Genomic DNA, 26,734 nt, shown 5'->3' with positions numbered 1-26,734 from the left:
AAGCACTTTTATTTGAAAAGTCACTTCCTTTAAAGTGAATGGAACTGTCCTGTTGTACCAGAGGAGCTTGAGATATTTCAACCCTGTGAACATATTGATGTGACAACTTGTTTGCTGGTTTAGATGTTGGAGCATTTAATGGTATTTTCTAAAGTGCATGTTGATTTGAATATAATTGTAGTTGGCAACCTTCAGTCTCAAAAGACTATGGTATCGCGCTCTGAATGGTGGTTCTGGAACAGCGTCTAGTGTGGCTGAAAAGGCCAATTCGGGAGTGACAATCCCTTCCACACTGGGAGCAAGTGCAGTCTGTCCCTGGTCTGTCTCCCTGGCTATGGGCCTTCCTTCTTTGCCTCTTGCCTCAGTCTGTTGGCCAAGTGTCTCTTCAAACTGGGAAAGGCCATGCTGCACAGCCTGCCTCCAAGCGGGCCGCTCAGAGGCTAGGGTTTCCCACCTGTTGCGGTCCACTCCTAAGGCCTTCAGATCCCTCTTGCAGATGTCCTTGTATCGCAGCTGTGGTCTACCTGTAGGGCGCTTTCCTTGCACGACTTCTCCATAGAGGAGATCCTTTGGGATCCAGCCATCATCCATTCTCACGACATGACCGAGCCAACACAGGCTTCTCTGTTTCAGCAGTGCATACATGCTAGGGATTCCAGCTTGTTCCAGGACTGTGTTGTTTGGAACTTGTCCTGCCAGGTGATGCCAAGGATACGTCAGAGGCAGCGCATGTGGAAAGTGTTCAGTTTCCTCTCCTGTTGTGAGCAAAGAGTCCATGACTCACTGCAGTACAGAAGTGTACTCAGGATGTACTCAGGATGAATATAATGGATGTTGGCAAATACTGTAATGTATCTGTTTAAAATAGCTTTCTCTTTTCATTTGTCCAGCATGTAAGACTTTTTTTAGTCAAACACTCCTTTAGCACAAAATAGATTGCTGTTAAATGGGGCTTGTGCTTTTGGAATGTTTTGAATTATTTGTTTTTTGAGTGCCATTTGTCCATTTGTTTGTTTTCCATTGTAAATCATCAGTCGGGCAACTTTTATATATTCATATTAGATCACGTAACTAGATCACATCAGTTGTGTTAAAAGTGCTTGTTAAGGCATGCAGTGTTTGCTTCAGTATTTTAATTTATTCTTTACTTCTAGAAGGTCATTGGTATTGCAGGTATTGTTGTTCTTCCCTGCTGGCTTTAGATCCTAAGTGAAATAAAGTACAAGAATACCTTGGACTTCCCAGAGCATGGATGAAAGTAAAGGATGACTGTCAAAGCTTAGCTAAGTCCTGAGGTTCCTAAACTTCCACTCCAATTCCAAAACCTTTCTTGGCATGAACAGGTTCCTAAACTTCATAGAAGAGGTGGGACCTCTATAAGTAGTTGTGGGGGTGGGGTAATGGCAGCATTTCCAAGATTGCACTGCTGCTGTGAAAAATGGGGTTTTCCACTTACCTGGGGTCGAACCCGCTCTCTGAAGGGTATGGGGGCTTGTGTCTCGCTTCCTGTTTCATGGCTGATCTGTACTTTCAACAGGTTACTATGCTTTAAACAATGAGAATCAATAGGACTTACTACTGGATAAGTGTGGATAGGATTTGGGGTGTTTGGGGAATTTTTTTTTTTAAACAGTTCAGCAACTGTTTGGGAAGGTTAGGAGGGTTCTTTATTTTAAATAAATTTTTAAACTTATTATAAACTTCTAATTTGATCTGATTTTTGTTGTATGGGGGTGTTAAAAAATTTTCCTGCTTATGACGTCACTTTCGATGGGTCCCAACAGATTGTCATTCTAAAAAGTGGATCCTGGTGCTAAATAGTTTGAGAACCACTACTCTAGAGGGCCATTGCGACCCCCAGGCAAGTGGGAATCCCTTCTTTGCGGCAGCTGGAAGTGCTATTGCCAATGTTGTGATGTTAACCCCTCTAAGGGGTTAACGACCCTTTCCCAGTGGCTGGAGCATTGCAATGTCCTAGTTTGGGAACCTCTAGCCTAGTCATTCAGCCCTATGGAAAGGGAAACTGAGCCATGTGCATTTACTTGCGAGTAGGCAAATGCATTCTGGCTCTTCTGGAAGACCAGGTAATGGGGGATGCATGGCCACCAGAATGGTCCTGATCCAACAAATGCTTCAAAAGAGGCATATGTGGCTGTGAAATTTTTTTTCTTGTAAAGCTAGGTGGGTTTGGGGACTGCTAGCTTAGACAATTTAAAAAAAATCAGACTGTCCATGCTCAGGAGTGACTCCCATTCAGAAAATAGAAGCAATTCTTCTGCAATCTCTTCAGCACAAGTTTCTACCAGATACCATTATGAAAAGTAACTGAGAGCAACCAGGCAATTGTAATCCACCTTTCTGTACAGTCATGTCCTGTCAGTGCCAGAGTGATTGATCCCCTCCCATTGTATAGTATTTCCCCAGGGTGCCAGTTAACTCAATTCCTATGGCTGATCCTACTCCTTACCCTTTGAGGATTTGGTTTAAATAGGACAAAAGACGAAAGCAGGTTGATGAAATTCGAAATATGGTTATAAATTGAAAAGGTCAAAAGAACAAAGTGATGAAAGTCAAGAAGACGAAAGCCAAGGTCAACCTGTAGTAGAATATAAAAATATCCAGAGGTTAGAAATTGGTTCTACTACCAAAGATGAAGGACCGTATTAAATCTGATGGTGACAGTTCTTTGAGTTTAAACATGGAGCATACCCAGTCCTAGAGAGCAAGTGAGAGATCTGACTTCTTAATAGTAACAATGGCATTGAACCTCATGTCCCACTCTGCAGCTTCTCTTCCCAAGCTGGACCACCTTTATTGTTTCACTCTGCAGAGGTAACTTCTAGTATGGGAACTTAACTGAGGAGGAAAAATTGACGGAGAAGCTACAGGGAGGTATAATGGACTGAGAAAGAAGCTGAAGAGTGTCAAGGAAGGAAGGGGACTCTGGATGCCTCCTGCACATACTGCATTTGCTGTTTAGAACATATTACTGTACTTCAATTCCTTCTTTCTACGTAATTGAGGCAGTTCTGTGTTGAAATAAATGGTATTGCTGCTGTTGCTAGTTACACCTTAATATTATGTACGGAAAATTTTTGATCATAAATTGGTGCATTTTTGCACTTATGATTTTTGGACAAAAGATTAATTATTGAATACATATATCAGATTTACTTTTGTCCATTAGAATTTAAGAAGCAATATTGTAAATATTCAAGATATCTGTACCCAGAACACTAATTCATGTGACTTCAGTTTTAATGTGTGCTCTTAGGTACACATCACTATACAAAAGAGATGAACCTTTAAGAATAGCTAAATACAGCTTGCAGATATTTATATTGTCTGAAAATGTTGTAAGTGGACTTATTGTATTCACTTGGCAGTAATTCACTCTTGGGATGGCTGGCTGAACACATGTTTATATTGTTATAATGTATTAAATAATACAAGTTTGTATATTATAGAAGGGAACACATGTAGTCAAACTGAAATGAAACAATAGTTAAGCTATATTCACATTTTATGCTGCTTTGAGATGACAGCTGTTGCAATTAACGTAAAAATTGTTTCTGGTTTTACATTTCTGTCTTGTATTTCAAACACACAGACTAACCCCCTTTTTTCCTTTAGCTTTTATTGTTATAAGTAATTACAACAGCCTTTTCTTCTAAATAATGTCTAGATAGTTATGGTTTCCAGGTTTGTGTGTCCTCTGATTTTACTCTTGCTATATTCCCCTCCCCCCCACTGACTTGATAATATAAACTCATTTTCTTTTTATCTCCCCTTCTCATTTTATGCTATTGACCCTAGTCCTGGATAGTCATGACAGTCAGCGTATAAATATATCTCGTGTAGGCCATAGTTACTGTGTTGGTACCAGGCAATAAGAAATGCACGGGACCACCTTTGTTTATGTGAAACTGTTGAATAAAGTTCTTGCATAGTAGACTTTTCAGCAGTTCAGAAGCTTGGAAGCTTCCCAACAAAGTCAGAAAATGATCCAATGAGCTATCTTCTTACTTGTTTTATATTGGAGTACACACATGGAACTTTCCTTAGAAATCCAGTGTGTCCTTTGAACCTGTCTCGTCTCTGTGTTGAACTCATGATCAGCATGCACTGATCAGCATCTCTCTCACCCATCTGCACTGTTGACCACTCTGCACTGTTAGCAGACAGGTGGGCATGGGGATGTTTTCATTTACTTCATACATCTTTCTGTGTTTCCTGTGTTTCTGGTTTAATCCTGAAACACTTGAACTAAGATCACAAGAAGTGCCTAGGCACACCCATCCTTTATAGTAACCTTTATAAGGACCTTATAGTATTCTAGACTATTTTTTAGTGAAGGGAAACTTAGATATTCACTTATAAGTTGAATAAAACTACTTTCCTTTTTGCCTTAGGTTTGTGTTGTCCTCACTTTCTCGTTTTTCTTTTTATAGGAAAGGCATTTCCTTTTTTCCTTTTAAAATACATATTCAGTGCACGAACTGTAGGGTAGAAAATATGCAATAATTGCTGTGTTCATGTTTTGAAATGCGTTTCTTATTTGTGCTTAATAGAAGAATACTTTTTCAAGCTGAACTTTGTAGTGAGGTAGCTTGTGCCATGAATAGTTGCTTGAGGGAAGACGATGGTGTCACCCATTCAAATACAACTGTGAATGAGAAATTTGGCACGTGTCCTTAACACATTAATGTAAACATGTGCCAACTCTGTGTCAACTCATGATTTCCCTCAGTATTAACAGTTAGTGAAGCATGAACACTGTGTTTGCTTTTAGCCCTGGCATCTTAATCAGAAGATTGTTCATGCAGGAAAGCATGGATGAGTATACTACTATAGTGAACTGTATGTGCGTGTACGTATATAAGTAAAATCAATTAGCGTAAAACTTTACCATGTAATTAGCACTTGTAAGCAGAGTTTATTATTATAAGCCACAGCAGTTAAAGCTACATACACTCAGTACAGTATCACTTTAGGTTTCAGGTAAGCACTCGCATGGAGGGCTGCATTACTTCATGCTTGCAACAGTAAAGTAGAAAAATACATGTCTTCTAGGTCAGATACAAGGTAATAAACTCTTATCAATCCTATATCTTTCCATTGTTTCCACTAGCTATACTGATGGCAGACTCCTCAAGGTCATCCTCAGCTGATTATAGAGGAGAGGCAGGATTATATGGGTGGAGATGATCCTTTAAGGTACACTGGTTCCAAATTATTTAGGGCTGTGCAGTCTTTGTCTAATCTAAGAGGTTGTGAAAATGTCAGTGGTCATTCTTCTTAGAACTCAGACTTAGAAACCTTGCTATATATTATTCAGACTATGTTTAGGACATTAATTTGAACCAAGTCTTTGTATTCAGTTATCCACAGTACTAGTGCTAGAAGAGTACAGGTTGAGTATCCCTAAATTCAGTGTTATTCAAACCGCTTGTTAGGGCGGCGGCAGAACTCAAAGGGGAGGCGCGGATGTCCTCTCACAGCGATACAGTCACAGTCCTGGGCAGAATACGAGCCCGTCTTCTGCCTGTCGTCTGCGCTTTTTTTAAAGCAGAAGAAACGGGAGTTGCTCAGCTGCAAGAGTGGCTGCTGCCACCCTGCCCTCTTCCGAGCATGCTTGCAGCCCTTAACCCTCACTGATCCTTGACTGGTTGGTTCCTAGTTCCCAGCCTGGGATCGCTTCTCATCAGTGAAATCTCTCTTTTCAACCCCCTCCCTCTTCCACTCCCCCCCTTTGATCTCCAAACCTTCCCGCTTTCCTCCCCCTCCCCAAATAAAATGCTTCCTATTTTACTAGTCATCAGGACTCTTAAAGTTGCTTCCATGCGGTTGACAAAGAGGGAGGGGAGAGGCAAGCACACACTTTACTTGGCCAGGAACAGAAAAAGGGTACTGTTTTTAAAGTGATTTATTAATCTTGTTGTTTGACTGAAGAGGAAAGGCTGTATTTTTAAAGTGATGAATTTTGCTATTTGAAGGGAATAATCAGCCATTTGAAGGGAATACTTATTAGCCATTGATGAAGTGATTGCCAGCCCAGTCCTATCTACACTTTCCTGGGAGTAAGCCCCATTGACTCTAATGGGACTTACTTCTGATTAGACATGCATAGGCTTGAGCTGTGCATCTCCTATTATAGGAGACAGATCAGCTTCCTAACCAAACCCTTATCAGCTCTGATATATTTTTGTGGTCTATTTTTGTTTTCCCCACCAGCTACTGGAAAAATTTAATTTCTTTAAATTAATAAAGGGTTTAATCCTATCCAAGGAGAATGGGAGAAATGACTAGTTGGATTGGGGTCCCCAGGGGTGTGTGTGTGTAATGTTGGTCAGACTGGTTGTTCACAAGGTTCATTTGATAAAACAATTCTATTGGTATGCTTACAAAGCTTTTAAAAATGAGTCCTCCTGGACCAGACAAAATCTACCTACTCCAGCATCCTGTCTCCACCAGTGATCAGCAGCTGAGAATTTATAAAACATGTATATTGCTGTGTATTAATAATATATTTTTAAGATCTGCATTTAATTAATGATATGATTAATATAATTAATATATCATTAATATATATTTAATATTTAATATTATATTATAATAAATATAATATTATAATATTATTTATTATATTTAATATAGTTAATATTTCTGGCCACTTCCTGTTTAATGATGTCACTTCCAGCCCTTAGGAACATGATGGTGAGTCATGGCCAACAGTCACGGGGATCAAGGGAGCTACTGGTTCGAAAAGTTTGAGTACCACTGCCTAAACGGAAGTCTAAAACGTTCCAAAATGGGTAGCTGAGATAGTGACACCTTTGCTTTCTGATGGTTCAATGCACATAAACTTTGTTTCATGCACAAAATTATTAGAAACATTGTGTAAAACTACCTTGAGGCTATGTGTATTTGAAACATACTGTAAATGAATTTCATATTTAGAGTTGGGTCCCATTCCAAAGATATCTCATTATGTATATGCATATATTTCAAAATCTGAAAGACTTCTGGTTGCAAGCATTTCAGAAAAGGGATACTCAACTCGTATAGCTTTTGGTGCCTTTATGGCTGCAAGGAGCCAAGCACTCTGCTGGCAAATAATAGGATACAGTGTTTTTTTTTTTTCCAACAAATCATTTTACCATACGCTTTTGTTCAAGCACTTGAGGGTCAAATAGTTTGAGAATGAAGAGTGATATAAATTATCAGTATATCCAGAAGTTCTTCAGTGAGATCAATTTCTCTTGTTGCATTTTAGTGTCAGTCAAACAAATTTGCAGATATGTTTGCAGACATTTTGAAGCACTGTTAAAATCAATTAAAAATTTTTTAAAAAATCAACTAGCAAAATAGTGATCCTCCAAGATACTTTGGGCATATAGAATGAGTTTGTTCTGCTAAGACGTGTTTTTTTAACATAAAACTATGTAATGAAATAATAACCATTTTGCTCTAGTTTTCATAGATCTTCCAGACCCAACATATAAACTATATATCTATTTGTTGGAGTACCTCAGGTATTTAAGCTATATTTTAAAAATTCAGTGCAAAAAATAGTAGGTTTAGTCATTTAGTACCTTTAATGGACAGAAGATGCAACTGGTTTGCAGTCTGTTTAGGCTTGGAAATCTGATAGCTTAATGGCTTCATATTTATTTGTGATAGATTTTGTTGAATGAAAAAGATACCTAATCCCTGATTACGTGATGGCCGAATCTGTATTTTGCAGCACTGATGCTTTTGAGAAATGACAGACTCTCCTCCATTTCCTAAGCTTTTTGAATTGTAGTATTCACATCATGAATGTTCTGTCTGTCTTCTTTCCAATAGAAATTAATGTAACTTGTCATATGTAGGTTGCTCTTAAAAGTAAAATTGCTTAAGGCTAGCTTTTACTGCTGGGCTGCTTATTGACTTCTAGAGAGAGATGTCCTATTTTACTAGGCTATTTGCCAGTGAAGCATTTACATTTTCTACCTTACAAAAAAACCTATTCAGTTATGTGAGATACTTTCCTTGGAATATATGTATAGTGTGACTAGTGAGCCACTGGCAATGTATGTTTGTTTCATGCAGACTTCTTTTTCAATAATTCCATGCATTGTACAAGGTGATCTTTTATTTTGAAAATATTTCAAAAACAATTATTCTGCTCTTTAATTTCGAGAATACTTTTTCTGTGAATTCAACATTGTCAGGTTAACAGTTCATAAATGGAAAAATTAAGAGCTTAAGAAAGTAATCTGCCAGCATCAGGATTGAATTTCTTTGTCCTTTTTTGAGACATGAAGCTGACTTATATGGAGTTGGATCATTAGTCCATCTAATCTGGTGTTGTCTGGCAGCAACTGTCTAGAGTTTTAGGCAGAAGTCTTTCCCAGTTCTGGTACACAAATCTTTTTTAATTAGAGGATGCAGGGGAAAGACTTATCTTTAAATGGTGGTCCTCCTATATTTAGCAGAGGGAGAGCAAATTTCCTTCTTCACCCCATCAAAATGTCTTTCCTAATGACTTCTGGTTTTTCTTTTGCATCATTGGTTCAATTGTAATCCGTCTTAAGTCTATTTATTTATTTTACTATTAAACTACTTTGTGAACTTTTTTTTTGCCAATCAGTATAGCAGCATCAATGGTGATGTCAAGAATTGCACCTGAAATCCACTGCATACAAAGTATGTTTTCTGTTGCTAAGGTATGCCTTTTCTAGAACATATAATGGACTGTTCAACATTATTGGTTAGCTGTAGTGGAACAAACAGTGGTTCTTTGTGGTCTCTGTGCAAGTCATACACAGTTCCATGCATGCACAGCAGTGACCTTGGAAACTGCTAGAGCTTTGTCCAGTGGTGGTCCCTACCCTTGAATGGGGAAATCCCATGTATGTCACATGCCTCAAGGGTGAAAAGAATACCATACTTTTAGTTCTTTTTGAACTGCTTTCTCTCAAGGAGGCACAAATGTGCTTTACGGCACATCTGCAACTCTCTCAGGCTGGTGCAAGGGACTTGCGTGGCCAAAGTCGTTTCTAGGATTGCACCCTTAGCTGGTTAAGTGGAAACAGTTTTGCACTACAAAGACTGAAAGAGCTTTCAGTCACAGAATGTGTCTTCACAGAACATCCTTGATTACACATTTCATCTTAACACCTGCTGAGTTATTTAACTTTCCTGAGACCTTTGCTTTTTCATCAATTTTTCCTACAGTAGGCAATGCATTAGTCTTTTCACATTCTTATTGAGAACTTTCTTCAAAAGTCTGGCCAAACTCTACCTGTTCTAAGAATTCAGATGTAATCTTAGAGTCAGTCACTTGTTCTGTCACAGCTCATGAGCAAGCCATTTAAACCAATCTGCAACTCACTTTCAAAACTGTACGTCCAATGACTGTTGCATCAACGTGGAGAGTCTGTGAACCATGTGCCCTAGGCTCTGACCCTCCATTTATGTGGTTTCATTCAGAGAAATACTGCCGAGACTGGATGTTTATTTTCCTACCAAAAATGGTCCCAACTTTTCATGTTAACCAGAACTTGACTTGTTTTCATGTTAACCAGAACTTCCCTAGCCCAGCCCAGGAAAAAGAGCCTTGCATACTATCATCCCTGGGGGTACCAGGAGAAGCAAAACCCATCAGGGGAACAGGAGGAAAAGGGGTGGAAAGTAGAGAAAAGGGGTATACAGACCCCTGGAAGACCAGGGAAGAGCGAGGAACCTGACCAAGAGGGTGAGACTCCTAAGTCTTGGCTGCAAGCAGGCACCTCTCCTCTGGTACAAGGCAGAGGCCTTCTCAGAGCCCAGGTGCAGCTACCTTGGAGGAAAGAAAGGGTGGAGCCAGCAGGGAGAAGGGAAGAGGAGATCCCGAGAGATCTGGGGCCCAGGTGTGGGAAGGAAGGGGCAGGGCTAAGAGGTCTGGCTAGAGGGATAAGAAGAAGGGAAGAGACAGTGAAAGGGGGAGGATGCACCTTCCAGAGCTCCCTGGAATGGGGGTTAGGAAGGGGCAGAAAAGGAAGAAAGGAGGTATCTCTAAGGGAGGAGAGGCCTTCCCAGCTGAGAGAGATCCAGGAGTGGAGAGGAGCCCAATACTCCAGCCCCTGGAGGAAGGGGCTGCCAATAGGCTGGGGAAGGGATCTCAGTCCAGAAAACGTCAGGGATAACTCCTGGCTGAGTCCAACAACAATTGAGAACCAAGGGGAAAGGAGGGCCACCACTGGACCCAGCCCCTTGCCAAGAGAACCCCAGAGCTCCAGACCGGACCTGCGGAGAACAACCTGCACCAGACACCTTTCGTGGTGAGAACTAAAAGGGGGGGGAGATAAAGGCTCTTGGGGGCGGCGGGCCACTTGGGTCCTGGATTGTGGAGAATCTGTGATTGAGACTGTACTTGGGGGATTAGGGTTCTTGTGAAGGAACAAGAACACCCCATGAATGTAAAGGCCACCACCAAATTAAAGAAAATAAGCCCTCTTTGTTTGCTCCCCGTTCCTCGCGTCGACCCTGGAGAGACTGGGCCGGGCTAGAAGAGGCAGGTGAGCCAATACCCCGAGGGGACATGGATATCACACGTACACTGGATGTTTAGTGGGTTCTCCCCTTTTGTATCTACAGAACTGCATCTTTCTGGGTGGACAACAGGATACTAGATACAATGAAAGGGTAAAAACATATTCACTCAATGTTTAGCCAGCTGGGTGACAAAGGCTGTAATGTTGGCTTTCCAGTTATCCAATAAAGTACCTTGAGTCCTTTTTGAAGGGGCACTCTACCAGAACAGTTTATTCCTCAGCAGCAAGCTTAACAGTAATTCTGTAGAGCTCTGCAGAGCAGTAACATGCTTCACTCCATTAGTCTTCATGCAGAAATATATCTTAGAACCAAAGTAGAAAGCAGTTGCCTGCTATGGGCAGTTATGTGCATCTTCTCTTGAACTACCTGCACCCCCTCTATGTGAGAATGTATAATTCTGTAGTATCTCTGAACCTTAGAGTTTCATTAGTAAGCCATTTTTAAAACTGTAAACAAACTACCCAGCTCTGCACGGTTTTTTTTAATTCGTTCCATACCTATTTATAATATTATAAAGCACACTTGAATTCTTTGCCAAACCTTGTATTTTTATTTAACTAACATGCACCAGCTTTTCTATTTTATTTTATTTTCCTACAGGGCAGATGGTCCAAGTCCCTGATTATTGTATTGCTCTCTTCTATATTGCTTCAAACGCTGGTATATTTTTAAAGGGGCAACTAGAACTGTACACAACATTGCCAGTGTTTCCTGTAGCTAGTTGCCTGGTGGAACAGGCAAGGCTTCTTTCTATTAAGCTGGTCTATAGATTTATATAATGCACCATAGATTTATCTAATGTAATATGTTATACCTGCTGTTTTTATTTTCTATCCAGTAATTTTTAATATCAAACTTTTTTCATTGTTGCAGCATGCTGAGCTGAAATTTTCAGTGGTTTATAACCTAATCCTATGCTTGTTTACACATAAGCATGCATGGTGATGCTAGCAATTATTTCTACAAATAACCTGTAAGAAACTGGGACCACAGTTTTATATTTCCGTAGCATGGGGAAAAAGGCACATGTGTGCAGCCAAAAGTATGTTACAAAGAGTTTCCTGTAGCCAGATGCCTGGTGGAACTGGCAAGGCTCATTTCCATTAAGCGGGTCTATTCAGCCAAGTGACTGACTCTAACAAAAACGTTCAGACCTTTTCTGTTTTTGGTGTGCTTTCCGTGCCTGATTATGGCTGCAGCCTAAATCCTCAGTTTTTTTATTTAAACAATTTACGCTTCACCCTTTTAACCATTTGAAACAACTTGCAAACACAATTTAAACAACAATAAAACTATCAGCTAGCCAAGTAAATTAGTAAGCCTTACATTTTATCTTGAATACTAATATGGATGTGTCGTGTTGCAGCTCTTCTGAAAACACAGTTCACTATTGTGTATAGCATGCCACATCTGCTCTTTGATATCTCTCTCTTTCCTCTGTCCTGTTGGGTAGATTGCACAGAAATTTTCAGCACAGTAACTCTTATCAGCTGGTTTAAGATTTCTGTCAGTTGACCTTCCACTGCAATTAAAAATAATTGCTGCTACCTCCTGAATTTGTCAGATCCATAGGAAGAGTTTTCTTCTCTGTCTGCATATGTCATGACTTCTAAAATTTATGTAGGATACTCCCTTGACTTTCGCCAAGGAGCATCTCTTAAGGAAAGTTACTTCCTCTGTCTGGCAGTAGCTTGTGTTAGAAAGACTATAATTTATCAGTAACAGCTGAGATGGTAACCAAGTTTAGCTGTTGTATTTTGTTACTGCTACAGAATAGAGTCTCTCTGTCTCAAGAATACTGATTATCCAGCAAAGGCATTTTGAGTATGAAAAGCTTTGCCAAAATCAGCTATGAATCTACAGCTTGTATGCAGATGTCTTACTGGTAGGATTTGTTTGTGACTTTCAGTTTATTTAATTATATTTAATATAGATATATTTAATTATAGGTGGGTGGACTGGCAGGTGGACCGGGCCCAGCAGGGAGTTGGGATGGGCCTCCGGCACTTAGGCTGGATCCTAACCCCCCTCCTGAGTAGCCTGGCCTAACACAGAGTTATTCAGATCTGCGCCAAAAATTTAGCTGGCGCAGTTCTGAGTAACCCCATTGTGGTGCCTGGGACAGTGTTTGGGGTAAGGAGAAAAATATCCCCTTGCCCCAAGTTGCACCACAGCCACCTCCAACCATGCACTGGATACAGCTGGCCTACCTGTACCAGCACAGGTTCGGATTGGGCTGTAAAACTATGAGACTAAAATCAAGTCATGCAGACACATGCCCTAGTGACATCTAGATTAGATGACTGCAATATGCTCTGTGGGGGGTTGCCTCTGAAGACTGCCTGGAAACTGCAACTGGTGCAGAACATGGCCACCTGTGTGGTTGCTGGGGCTTGCTGATTCAACTCAGTCATGCTGTTGCTTTGGTGATTATACTGGCTGCCAGTTTGTTTCCAGGTTCAATTCAAAGTGCTAGTTTTACTTTTAAAGCCCTTTACGGTTCAGGTCTAGGGTATCTGAGAGATCACCTCCTTCCATCAGGGCCTAGGAAAGGAGGGTAAAGGGGGTAATTTGTACCCAGGCCCAGGGTCAAAAAGGGGGCTAAAGGAGGGGGCCCAGAAATTTCCTGAGATATTACATTTTCATATCTACTCAGACTTGTTGCCCGCATGAGATGCTGGGAACACTACCACAACTGGGGATGCTGGGGAAACTACTGTTGCCACATGGGTTAGTAGACCTGGGCTCCAAAGACTTTTCCAGCTATCTCTACCTTCCCCCCGCCCTGTTTCACCCCTCCCTGCCCCCATTCTGCTCACCCGTCACCACCCTCCCCCACTCTGTTTCACCCCTCCCCCTTTGCAAAGGGGCCCAAAAGAAACTTTGTACCCCCTGATAAAATTCCTCTCCAAGGTCCTGCCTTCCATATAATCCTACCTGTCCTCTCAGGTCTTCAGAAGGGGCCCTTCCTACTGTGCCAGCACCAGTAGAGGTGAGGGGGATGGCAGCAAGAAATGGGGCCTTCTTGGTGGTGATGCCCCATCTGCGGAATTCCCTCCCACTGGAGAACAGCTCCCTCCATGCAGTCCTTTCGGCAGGGCCTCAAGACTGTTTTATTTAGGGAAGCTTTTAAATGCTGACATTGGGAGGCTGTTGCTTTTTTATGATACGCTATTTTAATTGTGATCCAATTGGGTTTATTTTGTCATATTGTTTTTATGGTTTCAGTTGTTTTTACATTTCTAATTTAGTATTGTTTTATTCACTATTGTATTCATGTTTTATTTTATAAGCAGCTTTGAGAGCCCTTAAGCAGGGTGGAAAGGCGGGGTATAAACAAACAGCAGATGATGGGGGGGGAAGAGAACTTCCACTCATACCAAAGCAATGAAGATCTACTGGAATTTTTAAAAAAAATGAAGACAGTGCTAGCAACCTGACATAAAGGGCTCCCATCTCACCTTATGAGTAAGAAAACTCCACATATTGGGAGCCAACACTGAAAGAGCCCTCTCGCAGGGTACCACCAACTGAAATTCTACCACCTATAGAGGTGGGGCAAATCCAAGCAGCCTAGGACTGGCCCAGGCTGTCTGGGAACTCAGCTAGGATCTGGCATAAGAGCCAGATCCTGTCCTTGCCCTCCCCCCACCCCAGAACGCCTGTTCCCCGCCTGCCAGATCCCTGCGCCGGCATGGAAAGGCCGGCACAAACTCACCTGTCCCGGGGCTTGCATTGGTGTAGGGAAGCTGCGCGTGTCCTTTGGCTGGCCTCCCTGACTCAAATGGAGGACCAAATGTGCTTTGCAGCATGTTTGTGACCCTCCTGGGCCGGCGCAAGGGACTTGTGCTGATCCTAGGGTGCTTCAGGATAACACCCAAAGTATGGTGAAAACAGGGACTCAAGCTGATGTGCAGAGAAACGGTTGCAAACTCACTTGCCATTATAAAGAAACTAGGCCATCCCTTCCAGTTTTCTGGGACTAAGGTTTCCTTAATGCTAAGGCCTAAGCTCTAGTCTAGTATTAGGATCTGGACCTGGTCCAGGCCTGGCCCTCCCAATTCAACTCTTTCCTCTTTCTCAGGGTCAGACACTGAGCTGTTGCTTAGGGCAGGACAGAGGTCATGGCAATGGGAGACAAAATTGAATCCTGTAGGATAACAAAAGCCATGGCCTGTGGTGTGATGCTAGATTTTGAAGTCCAGAAGCTAATCATGACACTTCCTTTAGTCCACTCAACAACAAAAACATCATTTTTAAATTTCTTCCTTAAACTACTGCCATTCATTTCTACTTTGAAATTTATTAGTATTGCATTTAATGATGTAAGCTGTTTCATCCTAAATTCTTGAAGTGGGTTGCAATACTTTGAAATAAACAAAAAAATAACATTAAAAATATCCTGGGGTGCCCGGGCTCGACGGCACCAAGAAGGGCTGCCGCTGGATCCTGCGCCTCCCAGGCTACTGTGGGAGGTGCCTCGGAAGAAGGGGACTTTTGTCCTCCCAGGTAAGGTAAGCAACCCCGCAATGGGGCTACCCACTTTACCGCTGACCAAAAGGTTGGTGGTAAGGTAAAGGCACTCATGTAGGGCACGGGGCCTATACGAGTGCCTTGGATCCTGCAGAGCAGAGTTCCGTGGACCCGCCTCCCTCCCTTCCCCGGCACTGCTCCAGCCCGTCCCCCGCCGGCCTCCCCCCTCCCCAGAATGCCTCCTCCCCACCTACCGTGCCGCGGCTTGACAGTCCGGGGGACTGCTGAGCCACGGAAGCTGGGTGATCGCCCCACGCTAGCCCAGCACTGGCCGTGCGGGAGTCCGGCAGTGTGGCTTGCAAACGTGCCTTATGGCAAGTTTGCGACTGCTCGGCGGCATGGAGTCATGCCACCAAGCTCAGGATTGAGCTCTAAGTTGACTTTGTGTTGGCAACCTTCAGTCTGGAAAGACTATGATATCGCGCTCTGAATGGTGGTTCTGGAACAGCGTCTAGTGTGGCTGAAAAGGCCAATTCGGGAGTGACAATCCCTTCCACACTGGGAGCAAGTGCAGTCTGTCCCTGGTCTGTCTCCCTGGCTATGGGCCTTCCTTCTTTGCCTCTTTGCCTCAGACTGTTGGCCAAGTGTCTCTTCAAACTGGGAAAGGCCATGCTGCACAGCCTGCCTCCAAGCAGGCCGCTCAGAGGCCAGGGTTTCCCACTTGTTGAGGTCTACTAAGGCCTTCAGATCCCTCTTGCAGATGTCCTTGTATCACAGCTGTGGTCTACCTGTAGGGCGCTTTCCTTGCACGAGTTCTCCATAGAGGAGCTCCTTTGGGATCCGGCCATCATCCATTCTCACGACACGGATTCCGAGCCAGCAGGTCCACCACTGATATGGTATTCTCCCTTAGACAATTGCAGGAGAAATGCAGGGAACAACAACAGCCACTCTTTATAGCCTTCATAGATCTCACAAAGGCTTTCGACCTGGTCAGCAGGGATGGCCTCTTCAAGATCCTCCCCAAGATCGGATGTCCACCCAGGCTCCTCAACATCATCAGATCCTTCCACAAGGACGTGAAGGGCACTGTTGTCTTTGATGGCTCCACATCAGACCCCTTTGACATCTGAAGCGGCGTGAAGCAGGGCTGTGTTCTTGCACCAACCTTGTTTGGAATTTTCTTCGCTGTCCTGCTGAAGCATGCCTTTGGAACTGCAACAGAAGGCATCTATCTTTGGACCAGATCAGACGGAAAGCTCTTCAACCTCTCCAGACTGGGAGCAAAGTCCAAAGTCCAGCTGAAATGTCTGCGTGACTTCCTCTTTGCCGATGATGCAGCTGTCACTACCCACTCTGCCAAAGATCTCCAGCAGCTCATGGATTGTTTTAGCAAGGCCTGCCAAGATTTTGGACTGACAATCAGCCTGAAGAAAACACAGGTCATGGTTCAGGATGTGGACTCACCTCCCTGCATTACAATCTCTGCGCATGAAATGGAGGTTGTCCATGACTTTGTGTACCTTGGCTCAACGATCTCCGACACTCTTTCTCTCGATACTGAGCTAAACAAACACATTGGTAAAGCAGCTACCATGTTTTCCAGACTCACAAAGAGAGTCTGGTCCAACAAGAAGCTGACGGAACATACCAAGATCCAGGTCTACAGAGCTTGCATCCTGAGTACACTTCTGTACTGCAGCGAGTCATGGACTCTTTGCTCACAACAGGAGAGGTAACTGAACGCTTTCCACATGCGCTGCCTCCGACGCATTCTCGGCATCACCTGGCAGGACAAAGTTCCAAACAACACAGTCCTGGAACGTGCTGGAATCCCTAGCATGTATTCACTGCTGAAACAGAGATGCCTGTGTTGGCTCGGTCAAGTTGACTATATTCATAGGATTAACTGTGTCTCATATAGCCAGTGAGAATGATAGTGGCCAAGATATTATTACTATTATTATTAATAGTATTTATATACTTTTCAACAAAAAGTTCACAAAGCGGTTTACAGAAAAAATCAAATAACTAGTGGCTCCCTGTCTCAAAAGGGCTCACATTCTAAAAAGATGCAGCACCAGCAGACAGCCACTAGAAAAGACACCTTTGGGGTGAGGTGGGCCAGTTACTCTCTCCCTTCTAAATAAAAGAGGAGCATTCACTTGAAAAAGTGCCTCTTAGCCAGTTAGCAGGGAGATATTAACATTTTGTTTACTTCCCGCTGAGCCTTGTGTTTCTTCTTGACTGTGGCCCTTTTGAAAAAATTTTTAAGACCACACCTGAGAGCTGTTGCTGATGACATCACCACTTCTGCAGTAGAAGTCCCAGAACTCTTTCTCCTTAGTTCTTCCCTTGATTACACCCCTGGAGTATGAGTCCTCCAATACGACCTTCTGGATTCTGTCCTCCAAGAAAAACTGGAACCACTGCAAAGCAGTGTCCCAAACTGTCATCCAAAACCAGGGATGCCCAAACCCTGGCCCAGGGGAGCTCTTGCAGCCCTCAGGGGGCTCCCAATCCGGCCCTCGGGGAGCTACCAGTTTTCAGTGAGCCTCTGGCCCTCCAGAGACTTGCTGGAGCCCATGCTGGCCCGATGCAAGTTTTCTCAGCATGTTGACGACTGTTCAACCTCTCACCTGAGCTGTGGGATGAGAGCTGCCTTCACTGCTTGCTGCTTCACACCTGTGATATAGCAGTGGCAGTGAAGGAAAGGCTAGCCTTGCTTTGTGCAAAGCCTTTTATAGACCTTGAGCTACTGTAAGACCTTCATTAATTCATATAAGTTCCATCTCTAATAAATTTATTCAAATTTATGTAAATTTATTCAAATTTTAAATGTAAATTATTTTTTTCCTAGCCCCCGACTCAGTGTCAGAGAGATGATATGGCCCTCCCACCAAAATGTTTGGACACCCCTGACATATGAATGAATGAAGGTCTTGCAATAGCTCGAGGTCTATAAAAGGTCTTGCACAAAGCAAGACCAGCCTTTCCTTTGCTGCCGCTGCTGCATCACAGACATAAAACAACAAGCAATGGAGGGAGCCCTCATCCCACAGCTCACACAAGAGGTTGACAGTTGCCCTCATGCTGACAGCAGTTGTGCCAGGCCAGTGCGGGCTCCAGCAAGTCTCTGGAGGGCCCGAGTCTCACTGGAGACTGAGGGCTCCCTGCAGGCCGGATTGGGAGTCCTCAAGGGCCACACCACTGCCCTAGTTAATGGGCCTTCAAACTCCAACCCACAGACTGGAACTGGCATGCTGAGAAAATTATTCCAGGTGTAGTTTGGCATGGCGATGGCAAAGCATTACTGTTCCACCCCACAGCCAACATTTTTCTCACTCAGTCGTCACAGACCCTCACAACGGGGAACCACTTTGCCCAGGAAATTGGGCACAGAGTCTTCTGGGGCAGCAGGCAGCAGAAGCAGTTGCCCAGCACAAGGCTTTGTGAAGATCCGGCATGAAAACTGCTGGCTGTGGTGTGGAACAGAGAGGCTTCACCACTGCCACGCCTGGAGCAAAAATCCTTGAGTGCCGTAAGACATGGTTTGAAGACTGCTGCCCTAGTCAACGCTACTTACATTGCAAGGAATCTCCAGTCTTTTCACTTGTGGTTTAGCAAGTGGGTGTTCCTCAATTAGTCCCCAGTAAATGGGTCACTCAAGCAACTGAAAGAGAACAACCTCCCTTCCATTGGGCTAGGAGGTTTTATGACTTGGCTGTAATGATGATGTCACATCACCTCATTGGAGGAGTGGAAATTACCTAGTCACTCCATTCCATCCCTTGGATCAGGTGAGACAGGGATGCTACCAATTGGCAGGCACATTCCAATATCAGTGGGGACCTATTTAACTCAGATGGGAAGGCACTGAATCCACATGTAGCATGCTCCAAGAGGTTTTTATCAAAGGACAAAAGCTACCTGTAAAGAATATCCCCGAAGCTAAATGGCATAGATGCTGCTAGAGGGTTAAAAACTGCCTAAAAAATAGAAAAATATGCAAAATATAGGGGGAAAGCAGGGGAGAGTACTGGGGGTTAATCACAACTCAATTCCAATCTGAATTTTGGTCAGAGTTTGATATGGTTATATTAAACCATCAGCAATTTTCAACCAGTGTGCTTTGGCACACTGGCATGCTACAAATGGTTCACAGATGTGCTGTGGGAGTTTGGGGAAGGGTCATTTTTTAGTAGGGCCATTGGAACATGTGAATCCTCTACCAGCAGCATGATGTGCCTTGTCAATTGTGAAAAAACTGATGGTGTGCCCCAACAATTTTATTGTCTTGTAAGTGTGCCACGAGTTGAAAAAGATTGAAAAAAATTGCTGTCCTAATAAGATACCATAACACCAGGGACTGGGCAGGTGAAAGGGGTCTCTATTGGCTCTACTGGCCCTCTCAGTGGTTTTCAATACCAGTAACTGGTATCCTCCCTGGGTACCTACTGTAGACACTCACCTATACATCGATTTCACAGATGAGGGAAAGGTTTTGAGTCAAAAATCATGGGAATTTCTATGACCCTTGGGTAAGTCGAAGGTTAAACTTAGAGGGGTGTCCAAGTCAGACGAATTTTGACTGATTTTACCTGAGGCCAGATCCTGGAAAATAATCTACTAATTGTTACCCAAGAACTGTACAGTTTCTAAATTATTAAAAAAAAAGAGTAAGTATTAAGAACACAGTATACATATATAGTATGTGTACATACCATAGCAAAAATAGTATTAAAAACTATCTCATAGATCAGGGCTGTCCAAAGTTTTTGGCAGGAGGGCCACATCAGCTCTTTGACACTGTGTAAGGGGCCAGGGGAAAAAAATTAATTTACAATTAAAATTTGAATAAATTTACATAAGTTTACATAAATGAAAATACTAAAGATGAACTTATATGAGTGAATGAAGGTCTTGTGATAGCTCAAGGCCTATAAAAGGCCTTGCACAAAGCAAGGTTGGCCTTTCCTTTCCTTTCCAACCAGTTCTCAATCCATGAGAGGACCTGTCCTCTAATTTCCTGACTGTGTAGTTTTTTCAGTAGCCTTTGGTGAGGAACCATGTCGGACGCCTTCTGAAAGTCCAGATATATAATGTGTACAGGTTTTCCCGCATCCATATGCCTGTTGACCTTTTCAAAGAATTCTATAAGGTTCGTGAGGCAAGACTTACCCTTACAGAAGCCATGCTGATTCTCCCTCAGCAAGGCCTGTTCATCTATGTGTTTTGAGATCCTATCTTTGATGAGGTATTCCACCATCTTACCTGGTATAGATGTTAGGCTGACCGGCCTATAGTTTCCCGGGTCCCCCCTGTTTCCCTTTTTAAAGATAGGTGTGACATTTGCTATCCTCCAATCTTCTGGCACCATGGCCGTTTTGAGGGACAAGTTGCATATCTTACTCAAGAGACCAGTAACTTCATTTTTCAATTCCTTAATAACTCTTGGGTGGATGCCATCAGGGCCCGGTGACTTATTGATCTTTAATTTATCAATGAGGTCTGAAACCTCTTCTCTTTTAACTTCTATCTGACTTAATTCCTTGGTCAGGAGGGGCCGCTAGGGCAGCGGTATCTGCCCGAGGTCTTCTGCCGTGAAGACAGATGCAAAGAACTCATTTAATTTCTCTGCCATCTCTAAGTCTCTTTTTATCTTCCCTTTCCCTCTCTCACCATCCAGAGGGCCAACCGCTTCTCTGGCGGGTTTCCTGCTTCTAACATATTTGAAGAAGATTTTATTATTCCCCTTAATGTTGCTGACCATGTGTTCCTCATAGTCTTGCTTGGCCTCCCGTATCACCTTCTTACATTTCTTTTGCCACAGTTTATGTTCCTTTTTATTCTCCTCATTAGGGCAAGACTTCCATTTACGGAAGGAAGCTTCCTTGCCCTTTACAGCCTCTCTAACTTGGTTCGTTAGCCATGCGGGCACCCTCCTGGATTTAGTGGAACCCTTGTTTCTTTGTTGTATACACCTCTGCTGGGCCTCTATTATTGTTGTTTTAAGCAGCCTCCATGCACTCTGGAGAGATTGGGCTCTTTTTACCCTCCCTTTCAACCTCCTTCTAACCAGCCTCCTCATTTGAGGGAAGTCCGCCTGTCGGAATTCAAGGGTTTTTGTGAGAGATTTGCCCGGTATTCTTCCCCCGACGTGCACGTAGAAACGAATCGCAGCATGATCACTGTTCCCCAACGGCTCTGTAACATTGACATCTCTAACCAGGTCCTGTGTACCGCACAATATTAAATCCAGAGTCACCTGTCCTCTGGTGGGCTCCATGACTAGCTGCTCTAAGGCACAGTCATTTAGCACGTCAAGGAATCCGGTCTCCTTTTCGTGACCAGAACACAAATGTACCTTTGTCTGCTTCAAAGACCAAATAAAGGGGAATGCAAGGCCACCAGAATAGTCCTGATCTGAAGAACATGGGCTTTAACTTTTTGCTGAAGTCTCTTAAAGCTAGGTGAGTCCTGACAGAGTGTTGTTATGAAGTGGGTCTCGGTGCTAAAAGGTTTGGAAACTACTGGACTAGAGATTATCTAGTCAGGATTATGGGGTTTACCCACCCTTTTTTTGTTGGTGCATGTTTGCTATGATTCCAGCTGGTTTACAGATCTTGCCTGCGTAATTCATTTGGATGCAGTAGTATCTTGGCTCCATCTACTGGATGTTAACGGTTATTGCATACTTTTGGTGACAACCTTTTTCTTAAGCTTCCCACCTGACATTTTCCATCATCTCACTGTACTTCTATTACGCACCTTTCTTTTCCTCTGTTGTTTAATCTTTTTTTGTTTAGACTTTCAATAAACAAATTATATTTTGTCTGTTGGTCTGCCTGGTTATCTTTCAAAGTGGTTTCTGATTAGAGAATGAAACTTGAGACGATAGTATTTTCAAAGGTCTTGGGCAGGTTTGTCAAACATAAGGCTTGTAGGCTGGATATGATCTCTTTATCCAGCTTGCAGCAGCAGCAGCAGCTGCTGAGCTGTGAAGTGATGCATTGGTGGAAGTGGCATTGCTAAAAAAGCAGTGCTAGGAGCACCCAGTTATCATGCAGGTCACCCTCTCAGCAGTGAGGTGACAGTTTTTTGACTACAGCAGCTTCCTAGGAGGAGGAAGATAACTCCCTTGATACAGATTATCCATATGAAATAAACACACATATCTCATAGCACATAGCAAATAAACACACATATCTCAAGCCCTGTACTGCTCTGGACCAGGGTATCTTAGAGATCGCCTGCTCCCGTACAATCCGGCTCGTCCTCTCAGGTCATCAGAGAAGGCCTTTTTACAAGTGCCGCCGCCTAGGGAGGTACGTGGGGCGGCTGCAAGAAATAGGGCCTTCTCAGTAGTGGCACCAACACTATGGAACTTCCTTCCCCTTGTCTTAAGAATGGCTCCCTCTCGTGAGACCTTTCGGCAAGGCCTGAAGACCCTTCTGTTTAAACAGGCCTTCTGAGTTCTTGGCCTTTTAACATCTTTTAATATTTTTTACAGGCCTGATTCTTTTATGACTTGCTGCTGCTCTATGCTCTTTTTACCTATTTTTTTTTACTCTGACTGCTGTTTTTAGTATGTGTTAATATGCTTTTATTTGTTTTTAAATTGTTTTTAATATGTTGTAAGCCGCCTTGAGTCCCTTCGGGGAGAAAGGCGGGGTAGAAATAAAGTTATTATTATTATTATTATAGCAAGAGTTTAATTTGAAAATTTTGATTCCACTATTTTTTCTTGATCATACATGTGTTGCATCTCATATCTTATGCCCCATCATCATAATCCCTCCCAGTTTTTTGTGAATAGTTACACTCAAGTATGAACTAATTCTGAATTTTTTTCAAAAATTTGAAAATGTCTGTTTTTGAGAACAGATTTTAAAAATTTAAATTGAATTTAAAAAAATTAAATTATTACACCCATTGAGTTGTATAGCATATGAAAGATCATTAAAAGAGCTCTAAACCAGACCATCCACAGCCCTATATCTCAACTGGTGTCTGAGTTACAGCTAGTTAGTATCACTAGCACAACATTTTTTTTGATGAAATTTTGAAAATTTATGTAGCTATAAAATTTCACATAGTGAACATAGGCAACTAAAAACTGGTATTTTTTTCATTACACCATAGGACAAACAAGCACCCCAATTTCATAAAAATCTAAGGAGGACAGTTGGAAACTGTGCGATGATTTGGCATGAAATGACCTGTGTTACTACAAGACTGTCCTTATGTTCTGAAAAAGATATTTCATACCTAGTAGTAGATTCTCATGTAATTAGTTGGATTTGAGAAAACTGAGCTGTGGAGTATGTTTTAGCAGCATGTTTTTGTACATTCACAACCCAATTTATTCTCCCCCCCTTGCCGATGCAGTAATAGCCAAAATGGCATCCTGCAGGGAGTGTGTGTGGAGGTCTCCTCTGTGTAAGGGAACATTTGTTCCCTTACCTCAGGGTAAGCCTCCACAGTGTGGAGGAGTGTACTCAGACTTATACTAGTAAATTCACTGGTGTAAGTCCGCATGGATGTGTGTCATGGGATCAGGTCTGGGAAGGGGCCTAGGATTCAGCAACCACCATTGCTACCAAACGCATCCCGCCCATCACCTTCCTGTTCTACCCTCCCCCTTCACCTTCTCCTCCTGCCCTCCCCCATATTGGCTTCCCATGTGTTTTTCAGAGGATTGAAATAATAGAAATTTGAATCAAATAAAGTTTGAGAGTAAAATAAATGTTAATATGTAGTAATTTCAAGTGCCTAACATTAACTGATGGTTTTTCTGTCATCTCATTTCCAAGTCTTATATCATGGACAATACTATAAACTATTGCAAAGTATCTATTTAGTGCAAATATATTTTTGTGTCCCCTTCTGTTGTTGCTTTAAAAAATTCAGGAAAACAGAAAACAAGACTCATGTGTTCGTGTATAAAATTTTAGCTATAATTCCCTAATTGTTTTATCATACACTGTATGCATATTGGTTTCATAGTCTCAGTTATGCTCAGTAAACTTGTGGTTAACGTTCATTTTAAGCTTTAGAGATCTGGGATTTCTCCTTGGTTATAAACTTTTATCTGAAAATTTCAGCTAAATTTGTAGCCTTTTTTCATTTAAATCTTCTTCTTTTTTTCTTAATTTCAGCAACCCTAAAGCAGCCTGTCAAAGAGTAAATAAGAAAGTCAACAATGATGCATCACTTAGAATTCAAAATTTGTCTATTTTGGTGAAACAAGTGAAATTGTATTATCAGGTAGGTGATGTTTTTTCCTTTTTTAACATTTAAAAGGTGATGAGATTAATAACAGCAAGCTGAACAATTTACGCACTAACAGCCCTATTCGATTTGGTTGCTGTGCCAATTGTGCATAACACCAGCAAAATGTCAATCATATGATTAACCCATCCTGGCAATGCCTCACTGCCAGTGCATCAGTGCCAATGCAACAAGGTCCATATGCCAAACTTGTCCAGGCAAAAATGCTGACACAACCCTTTCCAGTGACACTTCCAGAGTCCATGAAAACATTGAAATGGCCCATTATCCATGGAATGGCATCCTGGTGTCAGCACTCCATCACTGTGACATTGGCATTTCATTGATGTGATGTCCTCGTGCTCTTGGTTTCACATCAATGCATCACTGGTGTGACATCTGTGTTTCACCACTGTGATGTTGGCACATCATTGGTGTGACATCCAAGGAACCAATCACTGCATACAGTCAGTACCACTGCTGGCAACCAGAGAAGTGCCACCATGGTGAACTGAACAAGAGGGCAGGTATGTAGTGCCAATAAGTGGCCAGTGCTGTGAGAGCACCCCTGGTGGCTACCAGGAATGAGCAACACAGCAATAGGCACCACCACCAGCCCATGAGGAGATGTCCAAGGACATCACACACATCGCACAGAGCAAGGGTAGAAAAACAGCCCTCTTGGGTTGTCATTGCACCGGCATATGTAGAGATAAGCTGGTTTATTAGGAGTATAGGGCTGTTGGTTGTGAATTAGAAAAGGGCCTCCATGTGACCCAGAAGAGGCTGGAAGAAACTGAAGATTGACTGTCTGGAGCCCTGTAAAAGCAGTTAAGTGCTGTGCAATGATTGGGCAAGTTACTGGAGGCTTTTAAAAACTTTCTGAACATGTTAGAGTGGGTCTGACATGTGGGTCTATCATGCCCCCAATATCCATGGTTTCCAGTATCCGTGGGGAATCCAAAACAGAACCCCCACAGACACCTGGGTACGCCTATGCTGTACAATTAAAGCTTGTGATATGATTGGATTAATGGTGTTTAACTTTACATTTGTTGTTGGCTATATAAAGACCCATAAGTTAGACATGGGGGAAACCAGTCTAAGAAATACTGGTTATTGACAAGGGATGTGAACAAATCTTGCTACTTCGCATAGGGATGGTTAAGCAATTGGCAGTGGGCCACTTCCTTCCCAGCTTGAATGCAAATTCCTCCTGCTGCTCCTAACTGCAGTTAACTGTTACATTGGCATTGGTGTTAGCCACAACTAGGGCTAGCCAGGTTTTATACTTAGTTCATTTTTGAAGCTGAATGGGAAAAGTACATAATCCCGTGGTCCACAACTGGTGACTTAACTATGGTTAACCAGTTGGCAGTATTACATCAGTACCTTCTTTGTCACCTTCCTCTTCAGTAGCAGATGAGACAACAGTAGCTTTGAGGAACCATAGCTCAGCAATCAATCATGTGTTTTGCATGGAGAAAGTTTGGACCAGCACCTCCTGCTAAAGGATCACACAGAAAATGATTGGAAAGACCTTTCTTCTCTTGACAAACCAAGAGAGCAACTGCCAGTCAGAGTGGACACTAGATAGACCAGTGGTCTGACTCTGCATGAGGCTGTGTCATAGGCATTCAAGTGCCATGTCAGCATGTCCCCATTACAGTGGGCACTACTTTTTGCTTTCTCAGACTCAGGATGTTCATAAATGGCCCCTATGCATTTCTTCACTGTTTTTGCCTGTCTGAAACCTACAACATGTTTTGCCCCTTTGATCATCTTAGAGTATACTTGCACTGTAGTGTCTTGTCTCTTTACTTCCTCATTTTTTCCTGTGCTGTACTTAGTATTTATTGTATTCATATCTTGTCCTTCATCCAAGAAGCTCAAGGTGGTGCATGGTGTCTCTAACTTTGTATCTCACAATAATCCTGTGTAAATCAATGTTGAGTGTCTTTGGGCCACTGCAGGCTAAACTACGCATGATGGTAAATATATCAGCATGTAGTTACAGTCGTATTTATGAGTAGAAGTTTGGCCTCAGATGTTGCCTGGCAATCTTTCATTTCTTTTATTTGGATGCATGACATGTAACACCCTTTTATTATGTATGAACGTAGCATTGGATGTCTGCTAGGAGAGTACAACCCAGGGCAGTACCATAGTTTGTAGTTGGACTGATGACAAGAAAGAACTTGAAGAAGGCCACAGTGCAATCACTATTCTTGCCACTCTGGTAGGCTAGCTTGAGAGAAGTCATGTTTTGAAACGTTCCACATGTGCCCTCCTTGCTTGCACAATATATTTGAATCTGTGAACCAAAGCTTCACTCTGGGAGCATCCTGGCTTGCAGCAAACCAAGTTGTTTGCAACGCAAAAGAAGGATCTCCAGCCCTAACTGCCT

At 42.6% G+C, this 26,734-nt stretch overlaps 1 protein-coding gene across 3 annotated transcripts in view; it reads left to right on the top strand.

Annotated features, from left to right (window-relative positions):
• The window catches only part of CCDC88A (coiled-coil domain containing 88A), a 156,626-nt gene that overhangs the window by 12,762 nt on the left and 117,130 nt on the right, over window positions 1-26,734 (top strand). For all 3 annotated transcript variants that reach the window (XM_066626045.1, XM_066626036.1, XM_066626027.1), the window contains exon 3: window positions 24,216-24,324. In XM_066626045.1, the coding sequence (XP_066482142.1) occupies window positions 24,216-24,324 (109 nt within the window). The remainder of the gene's footprint in view (window positions 1-24,215; window positions 24,325-26,734) is intronic.

The sequence above is a fragment of the Tiliqua scincoides genome, chromosome 1 (assembly GCF_035046505.1).
Source record: "Tiliqua scincoides isolate rTilSci1 chromosome 1, rTilSci1.hap2, whole genome shotgun sequence".
In the NCBI taxonomy this organism is placed as follows: Eukaryota; Metazoa; Chordata; class Lepidosauria; order Squamata; family Scincidae; genus Tiliqua; species Tiliqua scincoides.
Note: the sequence above shows the minus strand (reverse complement) of the source record. Positions and strands in the feature narration are given on the sequence as shown.